Source organism: Mustelus asterias, chromosome 23 (assembly GCF_964213995.1).
Source record: "Mustelus asterias chromosome 23, sMusAst1.hap1.1, whole genome shotgun sequence".
Taxonomy (NCBI): domain Eukaryota; kingdom Metazoa; phylum Chordata; class Chondrichthyes; order Carcharhiniformes; family Triakidae; genus Mustelus; species Mustelus asterias.
Window position 1 is genome coordinate 66,183,004 of NC_135823.1, and position 17,935 is coordinate 66,200,938.

Here is a 17,935-nt window from a genome sequence, read left to right on the forward strand (position 1 = left end):
ACACCAGCCTCCCACTCCATCAAATCAATACTGCCTTTGTTGGTTTCCATCTTTGATGTATTGTGAGTCAGGTTAGAAACTTCAAAGTGCTTTTGGAGACCGCCCGAACCATAAGTTTTCTTGAATTTGGCGAGGATGAGCATGATATGTTTCACTTCAGGTTTGATTCAACAACCCACCAGAGAGCTATTATCAAACAAGGTTTATTTAAGAATATAGTTAACATGTATAGAAAGAAAATTAGCAATACCTTTTATCAATTACAAACAAAACAGAAAGAAAACAACCACAATAATGTATTAACCATTAATTGAATATTAAAGCTGTTCCAATAAATCAAAACCTTTCATAAACAAAACCCTTTTCACAGGCTTAACACAGCATAGATTAAAATCCCATTTGAGTGGAATTGAGACTTTTCAAAGCCTGCACTTTCCTCCTGGAAGGCAAAATGTTGCCTTGAGATAACCAGCAGAATTTCCAAATAGAACAGGGGAAAAAGAGACAGAAACTTCAGCTTCTTTCTTGCTCGATGCCGTTGCTAAAACTAAAAACTAAACTGCAGCCTCAGAACTCTCAAAACTGAAACTTTACACTGACTGGAAAGGAATAAAACCTGTCCAAAAACACATGAGCTTTTCTCCCAACAATGCAGGATCGTAAAACATAAACAACCCCCACTTAAGCTATTTAAGTCGCAATAAAAAGATTTTCGTAGTCGGCCTGGGAACAATGACATCACTGAAGCTGTGAGCTAAGAAACCACAAACTGAGCGCGCTACAGAAATCATGATTTAAAAAAAAACTTTCTTAAAGGTACACTAACGTCACAGATGTCTTCATCCTGGTCTTGTTTTTATGTTGCAGGATCACTGACACCATTGCTGTAAACTAACTTTATTACTGACACAGTTTCAAAACATGAACACACAATGCAAGGCATCTGCAACCATGCTACAATCTTCCCTTGCATGTTACCTGACCTTCAACCCCTAGGTCATGTCACCCCATGAAGTACAGGCTGCGCTGGAGTTCACGACCACAATCCCCACTAATTACCATCTCCCAGGTTTCTTCTTAGATCTCACCTTTGCACCCCTAAATTCCAAGGGCTGCAGATTTTATCACACTCGAGCAGGAATGGTCTTGTCCAGGGACAGTACAAGAGTATTTCACACCCTTGGTGAACCTTCAGTCTGGAGCCTCCCTCCAGTTTCAAAAATGGAGAGAGTAAAATGGTCCCACTTGGCCTCCCCTCAGCCATCGCTCCTGGTCTCAACACCCCCACTGCTCTGCTTCTGCCACACCATGTTCCCATTGGCGCCATTCATTCGATTCACGCACTCCTCTTGCAAGAACTCAACTGGCATCACCACCAGATCAACCTGGAGCTTGCTGAATGGGTGAACTTGAAATCACGGAACTCTTGGGTAACTGGCATTTTTAACCAGAGCCCCACCCATCCCCAGCACATGATGCCAGATAATGGAAACTAACTGTACTATGCATAAGAAGCAGTCTCCTTCAAAAATAATTCTTCTTCAGTGGGGTTACCCAGAATAAAAATCTGGTGTTTTGGATGTTGTGGGGAGTGAGAATTGTAATTTTCCATCCACTTTCTGAGCATCTTACTGCACTGGTGCTAGATGTCACAGATGTTAAAATGACCTGCATCCTGATGCTTCAGTCGACTGCAGAAGTATCATTAGGGAAGTACAGAAATTGAGTAGTAAAGCTTGCTTCAATTTTCACCTTTAGTATAACATCAAATGTACAAGAAAGGTCTCTCAGATGTTAGAATGTAACTGGTGATAAGATTGGATTTGTTGTAATGTGACCAATGGTAACAAGCTGTAAGGGTCAGCTGACCCGGTAAACCACGTAACCAATGACAGAATGATGTGATGATCAGCTGACTCAGTATAAATAAGAACATGTTGGGAATTGTGGGGAATTTGGAATGGCCCAGGATGCGGCCTCAAGTTTGGAGTAATGACGTTTCTTTATTAAACCTTTTCTTTGATTTAAGTTGGAGTAAGTTTTGTTATATTCTTATTGTCTGCATTTGAAGAGTTCTTTCTGGATGAACATCAGAGAGTTACCTCAGTAACAGCTCTAATATTTACAGCTCTATCAGGTTCCAGGTTTTACATACTCAATTTCCATTTTATGGCAAAGTACTGCCTAAAAAAACTATCTACATGAAGAAAATATAATTAATTACTCCACTGCCATACAGATGGTTTTAATGTGATCTTGCTTCTTAGTAGGATTAGAGGGATATGGGCCAAACGTGGGCAATTGGGACTAGCTGGGAGGGCACCATTGTTGGCATGAATGGGTTGGGCTGAAGGGTCTGTTTCCGTGCTGTATTGCTCTATGACGCTGTGTGATCTTCCTCTTTAGCAGTTATACCATAAAGGTTAAATTGCCAAAAAAAAGGCAAACACTTGTTTAGAATGTTGAGTGTTTTGTGTCGTGTCTCTCAAAATACCTGCATGAAAAGTGACACAAATAACTTAACCACTCAACTCTTGGATCTCTGAAACAATTTCCAAAAACCTGTAGCGGCATGCATTTGAAAATCAGATTCAAATATCAAGTGTCCAAATAGATGCTTTTCGGCATGGTGCAGAGTGCTGTAAGGGTCTGAAAGAACGTGAGAACATCCAAAGATTCAAAAGCAAAAGCATGAAGCAATCTTCGAAGACCAGCAGCAATGAGTGGTTGAAGAGAAGATTCCAATCATAACCACGTACCCAGCGAAACAAGGTCGGTCTAGCAATCCCAGGGGAGTTGGCAGCTCTGTCATACCATGAGAGAAATGACATGTGAAAACTAATCAGAATCTCAGTGCAAGTGAAATGTCAAGAACACCAGTCATCCCACAGACTATCAGACACCGAGGAAGGTTAAGCAATGTTCATTAAAGCCACTACACTTAAAAAAAATTAGAGGGAAAGTCGAGACTATTTCGAATACTATAAACAGAACTAAATTGAAGGAGAACTTCAGGATGAATTACCTAAATAAGCTCTCTTAATTGTTCACATTAATAACTTCAATTCACGATTTATAGATCAAAAACACACACCTCAAATGACTGAATGCAGCACATCTAGGAAAGCTGCGTTCAATTCTTCCACATTTCTGTGGAATTTAATAACCAAGTATAATGTGAAACACATGTATGTAACAGACTTAGCAAGCATTGTCCACTTTGCTCTGTGGGCCCTCTGGAATTTTCCGAAGCAGGAAATTACAGCGGCGAACAGCTCTTTTCCCACTCCAATATCAAACCAAACCAAATCTTAAGAGTCCACATTTAAGAGTTTAGATGTATTTATACAAATCTTTTCCCCAAACTATTTCAAGGCTGCAGCAAGTTGTTAGGAACAGATTTGGAAACAAACTGATGGATCTGTTCGCAAGTAGCTAATCTTTTAGTTTGAGAAAATTTCTGGGAACCGTGTTGGAAAACTGAGCATGCAAAATATAGAAAAAGACGACAAAAAAAACACAAAGTACTGGTGAGATGACAGGAGGCTAAATTCCTACATGGAGAGGTATTGAATGCTAGGTGAATGCTTCCCCATAGTCAGGGAGAGCCTTCAGCAAGCTGCTCCGCTGATGCTCTTAGTTTCACAGTAAGTAGTCTCACAACACCAGGTTAAAGTCCAACAGGTTTATTTGGTAGCACGAGCTTTTGGAGCACTGTCCCTTCATCAGGTGAGTCTGATGAAGGGGCAGTGCTCTGAAAGCTCGTGCTACCAAATAAACCTGTTGGACTTTAACCTGGTGTTGTGAGACTTCTTACTGTGAATACCCCAGTCCAACGTCGGCAACTCCGCATCATAGTTTCATCGTGGAATTGGTGTCACTAACAGCACCTCCCAGGTTTCAGTTATCGGGTGTACTTTGTGAACGTTTTCATAAATAGCTCATTTGTAGCTGTTTCTAACAGATTCAAGACAATAAACAACCCCTTTGTGTTGTGGAATGAGAATACAAATCTAACTTCTGGGTTCTAAATACAAAGGACTGCAAAGAAAAAGATTGGAAAATTGATTTGTTTTTTTAACCCCCCAGCAGAGCTATTGTTTTGAGAAGACAAGGCGGATACAGGATGGGGTGTTGGAAGGAAATAAGAATGCTGGAAATAACTTACATTTTGTGCAAAGTGGAATCATGTTATGAAATTTTATTGACAAATTGTGACAATGAAGTTCAAACAACTGTGAGATGATCCGTCAATAAACGAGGAAATTGAACGAAACACAACTACAAAAACTTTCATTGCAAAAGCCAAAAAGCCATATTTTCCTTTCTGTTGTGAGGAATGAGAACCGTAGACCAACTGCAGTCTGCATTCCTGTGGATCTTCTGCAACTTGTAACAGCTTGTAGACAGTGACTCAACGGTCCCTTCTCCCACATTATTTACCATTTGATGCAACACAATGTCTTACAGCTACAATTACAACTATTATAACTGAATTCAAAAACACTGCATTAAAGTTACAGTGACAAAGCAAAGACAAAAACTTCCTTTTTCTCTCATCCCCTCCAACAGCAGAAATACTGTAAAGTTAAAAAAAAACTCATTAGTTTATTTAAAGATACATTTGATCCAAAATACCAGCATTATTCTGCTACAAATGGGGTGTTTCTGGCATTACAATGTGTTACAATGCTATGGTGACACAATAATTTAATGGTGCAAATATTGTCAACTTGGAAAAAAGCAGGATAACCACAGAAGTCAATATTAAAGTGCACATAAATGGATCCAAATCTAAACTGTATGCCTACACTCCCACTTTCAGTAAGTATACAAAATCATAGAATCCCTACAGTGCAGGAGAAGGCCATTTGGCCCATCGAGTCTGCACCGACAACAATCCCACCCCCAGGCCCTATCCCCGTAACCCCACGTATATACCTGCTAATCCCCCTGACACTAAGGGTCAATTTAGCATGGCAAAAATCAAATCAACCTGCACATCTTTGGGCTGTGGGAGGAAATTGGAGCACCCGGAGCAAACCCATGCAGACACGGGGAGAATGTGCAAACTCCATACAGACAGTGACCCAAGGCTGGAATTGAACTCGATTCCCTGACGGTGTGAGGCAGCAATGCTAACCACTGTGTCACCGTGCCACCCAATGTCAGAAAGCTGTTAAAAGCTACATTATCCTCACTCTAATAATCATTTTAACGAAGGCTATACCCTACGTATGAATGATGTAACCACACATGGTATGTGAAGGGTATAAACAGTTGAGAGTGGATATAAAGTTTAATAAAAGCATCTTGAATGGACATCTTAAACGCTACCGCCTGTAAGCATCGATAGATGTTACAATTTTTGTATATGGTCTGAGATATTCTCTTGGCTGTTTTTCACTCCCATACATGGGTCAAGCATCTTGTGCCAATATTGCCCACTCTTGTTCTACTGGATCATAACCCAGGGCATTAGCAATGAAATTGTGATCTGAACAATACATTGCAACTTTGCACGTGTCCTTGTGTACTTCAATTCACTTATTTCCTTAAAAGAATAATAAATAAACTGTTCACCCTATTTCCTTCCTGGACTTGTTTTCTGGCATTAGTTTTCTTTCGAGGCACATTTTAACGACAAGAAATCAATCTTCATTTTAAGACCATAAGACATAGGAGCAGAATTAGGCCACTCGGCCCATCGAGTCTGCTCCGCCATTCAATCACGGCTGATATTTTTCTCATCCCCATTCTCCTGCCTTTTCCCCATAACCCCTGACCCCCTTATCAATCAAGAACCTATCTATCTCTGTCTTAAAGACACGCAATGACCTGACCTCCACAGCCTTCTGCGGCAAAGTGTTCCACAGATTCACCACTCTCTGGCTGAAGAAATTCCTCCTCGTCTCTGTTTTAAAGGATTGTTCCTTTAGCCTGAGGTTGTGCCCTCTGGTTCTAATTTTTCCTACCAGTGGAAACATCCTCTCCACGTCCACTCTATCCAGGCCTCGCAGTATCCTGTAAGTTTCAATAAGATCCCCCCCATGTCCTTCTAAACTCCAACGGGTACAGACCCAGAGTCCTCAACTGTTCCTCATACGACAAGCTTTTAGCTTCCAGACTCCAACCCAGGAGCCTAATTGACTCTCCAGGTGTCTTTTTTCTCTTGTGTTCTGTCGCTATTCACAGAATATAAAATAATGGAGCTTTCAACTTATTCCCCATTCAGTGATTCAGCAGTATGTCAGCTAAACTAATAATCCCTTCTCCTGAGCATATATTTTACACAGACACCTCACAGTGTGCTCAAATTAACAGAACTTTACCTGTAATAATAGGTCCGTTGTTTTATTTTGTCTTCAGAGACGACATTTATTAATGCTCAGGATGGCGACATTGTTCACCAGCATTTATCACCCATCCCTTGTTACTTGAACCACTTATTTAAGCCACTATCAGCAATTTGATATACCAGAGTGACTTGCTTCAGGGAGCAGTTCAAAGCCAAAATAGAGCCCACCGGAGGCAAGAACCATCATGGGTGAAGACACCAGCCTGATTTAAGTGAGACTCCCAGATTGTCACCAGGAAGACCACCTTATCTACCTTTAATCCTGGCTCTGGCAATGATCTTGGTTCGCTACCTTCTGGTTCACTAATGTCCTTTAGGGAAGGAAATCTACCGCCCTTACCTGGTCTGGCCTACATGTGACTCCAGAGCCACAGCAATGTGGTTGACTTTTAACTGCCCTCTGAAATAGCCTAGTAAGTCACTCATTTTAAAGGCATTTAGTGATGGGTAACAAATGCTAGTCCAGCCAATGACACCCATATCCTATGAATGAGACCACATTGCTCTGGAACTGGGGCTGGCAAGGTGGCACAGTGGTTAGCACTGCTGCCTCACAGCGCCAGGGACTCGGGTTCAATTCCCAGCTTAGGTCACTGTCGGTGTGGAGTTTGCACATTCTCCCCGTGTCTGCGTGGGTTTCCTCCGGGTGCTCCAGTTTCTTCCCACATTCTGAAAGACGTGCTGGTTAGGTGCATTGACTGGCGCCGGACTGTGGCAACTAGGGGAATTTCACAGTAACTTCATTGCAGTGTTAATGTAAGCCTTACTTGCGACTAATAAATAAACTTTAAAACTTCAAAAACTTTAAAATCACGTACAGGTCACAGGATAAGTCTTCCCTAGAGGACACAGTGAATCATTTGGATCACTTTAATGACACTAGATTTATTTTCTTTGAACTGAATTTAAAATGGGATTGAACAGGTCTTTGGATTATTAGTCCAGCAACATGACAACAAATACACAAGTGTACCTTGTATTTGCTTAATCCCACTCCTGCCGTCATTGTAGGTTATAGTAAAGATAGCTTTCTTGTTAATGAATCTAATGCTGCTCTGCCCAATTTCACAGTCTATTCTAACTAAAAAAAAATTCTTTTTTCCTTAAAATCTTTAAACAAAACTAATTTGCAATTCCTCACCCTGAAAAAAAGCTTCTGCTGCAGAAATGTAATCTATGCAAAATCATCCAGAAGTATCAAGAGTGGGAGGATTGGGTAAACAAATAATAAAACAATTATTTTACATTAAACTGTAGCCAAAATGCATTACCTTGATTCTCCGTTAGATTCAAGTCTTTACCCAGTGAGGATCTTGTTAAAGTCACTCAACTCCACTGCTTCCAATATATCCTACAAAGGTAAAAGTGGCAAATTACTTTTACAGATCATTAAAATCAAGAGCTTTTTTTTTTACAATAATGGGATGGATTTCAAAATGCTCAGGGGTCAGGCAAAAGACGGACAGGAACGTAACACAAGAGTGGTATATTCCTATTAATTCGGCATGTCAGCTATGACTCTCACCAACTTTTACAGATGCACCATAGAAAGCATTCTTTCTGGCTGTATCACAGCTCGGTATGCCTCCTGCTCTGCCCAAGACCGCAAGGAACTACAAAAGGTCGTGAATGTAGCCCAATCCATCACACAAACCAGCCTCCCATCCATTGACTCTGTTTACACTTCCCGCTGCCTCGGCAAAGCAGCCAGCATAATTAAGGACCCCACGCACCCCAGACATTCTCTCTTCCACCTTCTTCCTTCGGGAAAAAGGTACAAAAGTCTGAGGTCACGTACCAACCGACTCAAGAACAGCTTCCTCCCTGCTGCTGTCAGACTTTTGAATGGACCTACCTTGCATTATGTTGATCTTTCTCTACAACCTAGCTGTGACTCTAACACTACGTTCTGCACTCTCTCGTTTCCTTCTCTATGAACGGTATGCTTTGTCTGTATAGTGCGCGAGAAACAATACTTTTCACTGTATGTCAATACATGTAACAATAATAAATCAAATCAAATACATTCTCCTCCATATTGTGCCTCTCTATTAATTCACCATCTCTGCTTCATTTAATTTCTCTTCTCTCCTTTTAGGCCCCTTTGTTCCATTCAACTTTCACTGGCCAACAACAAAGAGAGCTTGGCCGGTAGTGAATCAATGGTAGTGACTGGAAGTGAATCATTTCACCATCTCCTCACAAACCTGTCCTCTGAGCTGCCTGTCCCCAAAACACAGCTGCTGTTTGAGGAGGATGGATTAATTTTGTTACAAAATACCACAAACATGGCTTCTGTTTATTGAGAGTGAATTGGTTCACCGTGGAAATTGTTTCAAAGAACAACAAAGAGCAAAGAAAATTACAGCACAGGAACAGGCCCTTCGGCCCTCCAAGCCTGCACCGACCATGCTGCCTGACTGAACTAAAACCCCCTACCCTTCTGGGGACCATATCCCTCTATTCCCATTCCCGTTCATGTATTTGTCAAGATGCCACTAAAAGTCACTATCGTATCTGATTCCACTACCTCCCCCGGCAGCGAGTTCCAGGCACCCACCACCCTCTGTGTAAAAAAACTTGCCTCGTACATCTCCTTTAAACCTTGCCCCTCGCACCTTAAACTTATGCCCCCTAGTAATTGACTCTTCCACCCTGGGAAAAAGCTTCTGACTATCCACTCATCATGGAGATTTCCACAGCAGAGAGTTGTGAACAGCTATCCAGTGAGCGGTTAATATTGAGGAGCGGCTAACGAGGGAAAATGTGTTGGGAGAACGGTAAGCACAGAAACACATTGGCTGAATGTCCGGACTTCGCCGTGCCTGGCACAAATTGCGCCAATCCCGGGAAACAGCGTGCGAGCCTAAACATTATTTTTGCGCCTAGCGCAAAACGGTTGGTTTTTTCCCTGCTCCTTTTTAATGCAGCAAACCGGACCACACCCAGAAAGGACGTGAACCCAATTAGCATATTTAAACTATATGCATATTTTGCACTCTCTCCTTTCCTTCTCTATGAATGGTGTGCTTTGTCTGTATAGCGCGCAATAAACAATACTTTCCACTGTATGTTATATTTAAATATGCAAAGTCTGTTTGAAACCCAGCGCACGGAATCTTCCAGATGTTGGCTGCAGTGTTGTAATGACGTGAATCAGTTCATCTCCCCAAAATTGATTTGATTTATTATTGTCACATGTGTTAACAAGTATTGTTTCTTGCGCTCTATACAGACAAAATGTATCGTTCATAGAGAAGGAAAGGAGAGAGTGCAGAATGTAGTGTTACAGTCATAGCTAGGGTGTAGTGAAAGATCAACTTAATGCAAGGTAAGTCCAATCAAAAGTCTGACAGCAGCAGGGAAGAAGCTGTTCTTGAGTCGGTTGGTACGTGACCTCAGACTTTTTTATCTTTTTCCCGAAGGAAGAAGGTGGAAGAGAGAATGTCCGGGCTGTGTGGGGTCCTTAATTATGCTGGCTGCTTTGCCGAGGCAATGGGAAGTGTAGACAGAGTCAATAGATGGGAGTCTGGTTTGCATGATGGATTGGGCTACATTCACGATCTTTTGTAGTTCCTTGCGGTCTTGGACAGAGCAGGAGCCATACCAAGCTGTGATACAACCAGAAAGAATACTTTCTATGGTGCATCTGTAAAAGTTGGTGAGAGTCGTAGCTGACATGCCAAATTTCCTTAGTCTTCTGAGAAAGTCGAGGCGTTGGTGGGCTTTCTTAACTATAGTGTTGGCATGGGAGGACCAGGACAGGTTGTTGGTGATCTGGACCCTTTCTGCTTCGTCCCCACTGATGTAGACAGGGGCATGTTCTCCTCTGCGTTTCCTGAAGTCAGACCCAGTTGCAGACCCAGTACGATGGTCAGAGGTCCTTGAAGCTCCCCGGGTGGTCAGGGGCATGGCTGGGCAGTGTTCATCCGGCGGTGCCCATTAGACATCCCGGCAGTGGCCATCAAGCACCCGAGCAGCACCAGTTGGGCCTGTCACTGTGCCAGGGGCAGTGCCACGGAGGGGGAAGCTGCCGGGGCTCACTGCGGGGGGAACCTGCCGGGGCTCGTGGCGGTGGGAACATGCTGGGGGTCAGCAATGCCCTGAAGCAGGCGTCCCGTGTTGTGGGGGGTGGAAACATGCCGCAGAGGAGGGTGGAGGGTGGGAGGGATCTCCCAGTGCATCATGAGATTGGGACGCCCTTGTGAAATGGCGCCCTGAAATCAGGCTCCCCCGCACCCACCTCCCCCCTGTACCGGCGCGCAACTCACCACTCTCCACAATAGTGACTGAGTGTGGGGTGACTACGGAGTGGAGCAGACCTGAGAGACCGGCACAAATCTCTCCATTATTCTCACCCTTATAACACTTAGTTTTGGGGGGAGGGGGAAATCCCATCTATTGTTGGTGAGATTTATATCACTAGCACTTTTAACTATCCTAAAACACTGGTGCAACGGGCAAGATTAACACAGATATTTTACATATAATCTCCATTCCATCGGTAATCAAGATAAAGATTCTTCATATCCCACCTCTGTTCCAGTGAGGAAGCATGATGGAGGTTCCATCTGAATGGGATTTTGGGGAATTTAATGGGACTAGTTGATCTTCTGTGATATCAGACAGAGGTAAATGCAATCTTAAATCAAGGTGATGCACGAAAATGGGAACAAAGAACCTTTTTGGAGCAAAATGTCTGATGTTCTTTGGCAAATACGTGTCTCTAGTGCCATTCCGTGGTCAATGTTAAGTACTACAGTTACAACTGACATAAAGGATAGGAGTTCAGTTGATTGAAAGTCATATAATATACGGGGTAATGGGATACATTCACAGCAGCATGTCAGGTAATAATACGTGGGAACAGGGGCGGGTTACTTGAGCTGACCTGTAATCTAAATCCACATGTTTTAGCTCCATATCCATTAATTACCTTAGCTAGCAAAACATGATCAATCTTAAGAGTTAAAATCAATAATTGCACCAACACCACTGCTTTTTGATGAGTTGCGCGTAACCTCTCTTCTAATTTATCCCTTGAAGCCCACGAAACATGCTGCTGAATCCAACTGCATTCAAGTTCAAACATCCTTTATATGGGCGGCTTGGGTCACTGTCTGTGCGGAGTCTGCACATTCTCCCCGTGTCTGCATGGGTTTCCTCTGGGTGCTCCTTTTTCCTCCCGCAGTCCAAAGATGGGTGGGTTAGGTGGATCGGCCATGCTAAATTGCCGCTTAGTGTCAGGGGGACTAGCTAGCATGGGGTTATGGGGATAGGGCCTGGGTGAGTTTGTGGACATGATGTGGAGATGCCGGCGTTGGACTGGGGTAAGCACAGTAAGAAGTCTCACAACACCAGGTTAAAGCTTGTGGATACAGACTCGATGGGCCGAATGGCCTCCTTCTGCACTGTTGGATTCTATGATAAGTTAAGGTGCCCAGAATTATACAGGCTTCACCAGATATGGACCAACCAGGGCTTTGTATAACTTTTGCATAGCAAAACCTCCTCCCCTTTATATTCTAGATAGTAAGGCTAATATTTCATTTGCCTTTTTGATTATTTTTAGAATTTAAGAAATTTTATTGTTCTGTGTACATGGACCATTCAAACTCTTTGGACCTTCACTGTCCCTTGCTGTTCATCATTTAAAAATGGCACTACCACTATCATGTTAAAACCACTCATCAGTTTTAATATGTAATAATGGATAACTCAATACCTAGGAGTCATAGAGATATACAGCACGGAAACAGGCCCTTCGGCCCAACTCGTCCATGCTGACCAGGTTTCCTAAACTGAACTAGTCCCATTTGCCTGCATTTGGCCCATATCCCTCTAAACCTTTCCTGTCCATGTACCTGTCCAAATGACTTTTAAATGTTGTAATTGTACCCACCTCTACCACCTCCTCTGGCAGCTCATTCCATACACGCGCCACCCTCTGTGTGGAAAAAGTTGCCCCTCAGGTCCCTTTTAAATCTTTCCCCTCTCATCTTGAACCGATGTCCTCTATTTTTGGACTCCACTACCCTGGGGAAAAATAGTTTGGCTAATCACCTCATCTATGACCCTCATGATTTTATAAACCTCCAATCAACCTCTATAAGGTCACCCCCCTCATCCTCCTGCGCTCCAGGGAAAAAAGTCCCAGCCTATTCAGCCTCTCCTTATAATTCAAACTTTCCAGTCCCGGTAACATCCTTGTAAATCTTTTTGCCCCCTTTCCAGTTAAATAACATCCTTCCAATAGCAGGGCAACCAGAACTGTACGGAGCACTCCAAATGTGGCCTTACCAATGTCTGGTATAGTTGTAACAAATGTCCCAACTCATGTACTTAATGCTCTGACTGCTGAAGACAAGTGTGCAAACACACCTTCTTCACCACCCTGTCTACTGTGATATCACTTTCAAGGAACTATGTACCTGCACCCCTGGGTCTCTGTTCGACAACACTACCCAGGGACCTACCATTCACTGTGTAAGTCTTGCCCTGGTTTGTCTTATCAAAATGCAACACCGCATTTATCGGAATTAAACTCCATCTGCCATTCCTTGGCCTACTGGCCCACTTGATCAAGGTCTTAGATAACTTTCTTGGCTATCCACTACGCCACTAATTTTGGTGTCATCTGCAAACTTACTAACCATGCCTCCTAAACTCTCATCTAAATCATTTATATAAGTGACAAACAACTGTGGACCCTCTGGGACTTGGTCTTGGGTAAAACCTCTCCATCTCTGCTTGACATTATCGATAGTTTCAATCCTGAGGCCAAGGCACTTAATTGCCAATTTCACACAGAGGATACAATCATGATTGGAGTGTAAATGGGAAATGTAGCACTACAGTGGGAAGTAATACCTCATAAATAAAGATATATTCTATGTAGAGTAATGCATCGAGTATTGTGAATGCAAAACAGGCTAATTTCAGCTGCATCCTAACCCTGAACATACTCAACAGGGGGGTGTTTGATTCAGCAGAAAGTGAAAAATGCTGTATTCACGCCCACCACTCCTGGCAGTGACGCAATTTACTTTTAAAATAATTACTTTCATATAAACAGAAGGTCAAAGCCGTTAGTTGAAACAGATGACCTTTCAATTTCTGAATAGGTCACAAATTTGAATCCTTTAGCTCATTCAAATTTGCACACTTCCATTTCAGCAAGGGTACGAGTGGAACGTACTTAGGCATATCCAACGTTGGAAGGCTGCAATGTGAATAGGAAAAGCAACTGTCCAACTGATCTACACCACATGCTGGCAGAGAGGTGTGGCTTTTTGGACAAGCCAATAACTGAGCAAGCTTTCTTGCTCTTTCAGCTCGTTAATGTTAATGTCGTTCCACTCTCCAAAGTGAAGGAAGTAAATGTCATCCCACTGCCCCAAACCGGTCATCTCAATTAAAGAAACTATAAATGCATAAATGTTACATTGGTGCAGTGAGGACTGTTCTTCGGAGGTTAGAATTCAGGCTCATTTTTGGGAAGAATAGAGCAAGCTTTGTATGTCATGAACTAACACATATCTGATCTGGACATGCTTGATGCTAATGCCCGTGTCCCGAGTGGAAAATATTCTACTTCATGGGATGGAAATTCCTCACGTTAAATCGACAAAGAATTCACACCAAGTAATTAAATAAGATTTCACATCATAAAATAATCATTACAATGTACTCGCAGTCAAATGTGCTGCGAGTCTGTCCACTGTATCAATGGCTTCTTACAGCTTAGAACCCCTACAGTGCAGGAGGAGGCCATTTGGCCCATCGAGTCTATACCGACGACAATCCTAACCAGGCCATACCCCCTCAACCCCACCTATTTACCCTAGCTAGTCCCCCTGACACCAAGGGGCAATTTAGCATGGCCAATGCACCTAACCCGCACATTTTGGGAGGTGTGGGAGGAAACCCACGCAGATACGGGGAGAACGTGCAAATTCCACACAGACAGTCACCCGAGGCCAGAATTGAACCCAGGTCCTTGCAGCAGTGTTAACCACTGTGCCGCCCCATATTAACCATATTAAATAAAAGGGCAAAGTTGTTCTTCTAAGTTGGCCAATTAGCATTATCCGAATTCTGTTCTAAAAACACAAAGCCTAAATAAAGGGTAGTGTATGGAGAACGACCCATGCATTATACCTGGATTTGTTCCAAGATATCCCTCTGCATTTCCACAGTTTTGTGATAGACATCATGATCGGAGCTGTTGTACATCACTGCGTTCTGGAACATCAGCATAATATCCCGTTGGAATTCCGCTGTTGTGCGAATCATCCCTTTTCTGATGTTTCTCTTTATATTGGACAAATCCATTGGTCTGTAATAAACAGAAGCAATGATAATTGGCTGCAGGATTGAAAAACACAGGCCGTGTCTTAAAAACAACAATTATTGACAGAAAGCACAATTTTGTGACATCGTGCCGAGACTCTCTCATTCTCAAATGGCAGGATGTTAACTAATGAAAGTTGATACGTGAAAGCCATTCCCAACATTGAACATAGAGCACAGAACAGGCCCTTCGGCCCACGATGTTGTGCCGACCTTCATCTGAAACCAAGATCAAGCTATCCCACTCCCTATCATCCTGGTGTGCTCCATGTGCCTATCCAATAACCGCTTAAATGTTCCTAAAGTGTCTGACTCCACTATCACTGCAGGCAGTCCATTCCACACCCCAACCACTCTCTGCGTAAAGAACCTACCTCTGATATCCTTCCTGTATCTCCCACCACGAACCCTATAGTTATGCCCCCTTGTAATAGCTCCATCCACCCGAGGAAATAGTCTTTGAACGTTCACTCTATCTATCACCTTCATCATTTTATAAACCTCTATTAAGTCTCCCCTCAGCCTCCTCCGCTCCAGAGAGAACAGCCCCAGCTCCCTCAACCTTTCCTCATAAGACCTACCCTCCAAACTAGGCAGCATCCTGGTAAATCTCCTCTGCACTCTTTCCAGCGCTTCCACATCCTTCTTATAGTGAGGTGACCAGAACAGCACACAATATTCCAAATGAGGTCTCACCAAGGTCCTGTACAGTTGCAGCATAACCCCACGGCTCTTAAACTCCAACCCCCTGTTAATAAAAGCTAACACACTATAGGCCTTCTTCACAGCTCTATCCACTTGAGTGGCAACCTTTAGAGATCTGTGGATATGGACCCCAAGATCTCTCTGTTCCTCCACAGTCTTCAGAACCCTACCTTTGACCCTGTAATCCACATTTAAATTAGTCCTACCAAAATAAATCACCTCACATTTATCAGGGTTAAACTCCATTTGCCATTTTTCAGCCCAGCTTTGCATCCTATCTATGTCTCTTTGCAGCCTACAACAGCCCTCCACCTCATCCACTACTCCACCAATCTTGGTGTCATCAGCAAATTTACTGATCCACCCTTCAGCCCCCTCCTCTAAGTCATTAATAAAAATCACAAAGAGCAGAGGACCAAGCACCGATCCCTGCGGCACTCCGCTAGCAACCTGCCTCCAGTCTGAAAATTTTCCATCCACCACCACCAACAGAAAGGTAAATAAACAGTGTAAACCTTCGTAACATTCTTAAAATTGTTTAACATTTTATTTGTGTTAACTTTGTTGATGACTTGTGTGCATGACATTTGTGTGTGGCACAGTGGTTAGAACTGCTACCTCACAGCGCCAGGAACCAGAGTTCAATTCCGGCCTTGGGTCACTGTCTCTGTGGAGTTTGCACGTCCCCCCCCCCCCGTGTCTGCGTGGGTATTTGCTACCAAATAAACCTGTTGGACTTTAACCTGGTGTTGTGAGACTTCTTACTGTGCCCACCCCAGTCCGACGCCGGCAACTCCACATCATGGTTTCCTCCCACAGTCCGAAAGATGTGCTGGTTAGGGTGCATTGGCCGTGCTAAATTCTCCCTCAATGTACCCAAACAGTGTGGCTTTCACAATAACTTCATTGCAGTGTTAATGTAAGCCTACTTGTGACTAATAAATAAATAAACAAACAAACCAGGAATCAAACCCGGGTCCCTGGCACTGTGAGGCAGCAGTGCTGATCACTGTGCTGGCTACAAAGAAAGCAACAGAGTAAGGTTCAAATCTTCAAAGATAGCTGCTGGAAAGGACAATGGAAAGCACACAAAGGCTGCCATTTCTACCCAGTTTGATAAAGATTCTCACTGAGACAAGACACAGAGGGACAGTATTAGCTGAATAAGAATTGCTGAATAGACATTGGTGTGTCATGCAACATAATGACCTTCACAGGTCTGTGGGAAGTGGCTCAACATGGAAATCCAAAAATGAAGCCCTCGAGAGCAGGATTGAAGCTATTTGATGGCAAGATAACCAGACCAAGAGGTCAAATTAGCCTGACAGCCCAATGCAATGTCAAGAAGAAAGATTTCAAGTTCCAGATCATAGATGGGAGGCAATGATCACCCGTCTCAACTGGAACAAGTCCAAAGCTTGAGCTCGTAACCCTGAACACACCAACAGGTTTGACGCTGGTACAGCAGTTAGCACTGCTGCTTCTCAGCTCCAGGGACTTGGGTTCGATTCCCGGCTTGGGTTACTGTCTGAGTAGAGTCTGCACATTCTCCCCATGTCTGCGTGGGTTTCCTCTGGGTGCTCCGGTTTCCTCCCGTATGCCAAAGATATGCGGGTTAGGTACATTGGCTATGCTAAATTGCCCCTAATTGTCCCAGGATACGTAGGATAGAGGGATTAGCAGGGTAAATATGTGGGGTTACGGGGATAGAGTCGAGGTGGGATTGTTGTCGGTGCAGACTCGATGGGCCGAATGGCCTCCTTCTGCACTGTAGAGATTCTATGATTAAGAATCATGGTTAGTCAGGGTAGCCAGTCCATTTATAAGAAAAAAGATAAGTTTACAGAGTAGCCCAGTGGATGTAGAAATGTATTTAAATTTTCCTTTCCGTCTCAACCAGGATCAGAGTTCTTGCCTGCACTTGTGCCTGTATATCTGGTTGCGTTTTTGAGTTGCCAACTGTGGGTCATTCCTTCCTCCCGGTGCCTTTGTATCATCTCTAAATTTTTTAAAATTCTGATTCTGGGCTCGGGTAAAACCATAGCTTGTATTTTTAATATGGCCTGGCCCTGTACCTCTTTATTTCGCTCTTTTATTGGACGAGTGCAAAAGGGGCTGATGTCGCAAAATCCCTTTCCCGGATTTTGTGTGCGTGTGAAATAAACCAAATCTTTTATCTTACCTTAGCTTGAGTTTGCTGTGTGAGTTATTCATAGAGGGTTGAAACAATCCAACTTTAAGGGTTGGAGAAAATATGCCACGACTTACAAAGACGGGAATCAAAAATCAAAAACACCTTTCAAATACGTTTTCAAATATTTCATGGGAAATTACTGTTTATCATAGAATCATAGAAACCCTACAGTATAGAAAGAGGCCATTCGGCCCATCGAGTCTGCACCAACCACAATCCCACCCAGGCCCTACCTCCATATCTCTACATATTTACCCACTAATCCCTCTAACCTACGCATCTCAGGACACTAAGGGCAATTTTAACTTGACCAATCAACCTAACCC

General features: G+C 43.2%; 1 protein-coding gene across 1 annotated transcript in view; it reads right to left on the reverse strand.

Moving 5' to 3' along the window:
- Positions 1 to 7,572: 7,572 nt before the first annotated feature.
- The window catches only part of brd8a (bromodomain containing 8a), an 81,158-nt gene continuing 70,795 nt past the window's right edge, over positions 7,573 to 17,935 (reverse strand). The window contains exons 28-29 of the mRNA XM_078240843.1: positions 14,519 to 14,696; positions 7,573 to 7,709 (exon numbers count right to left, since the gene is read on the reverse strand). Coding sequence (XP_078096969.1) covers positions 7,656 to 7,709; positions 14,519 to 14,696 — 232 coding nt within the window. The 3' untranslated portion in view covers positions 7,573 to 7,655. The remainder of the gene's footprint in view (positions 7,710 to 14,518; positions 14,697 to 17,935) is intronic.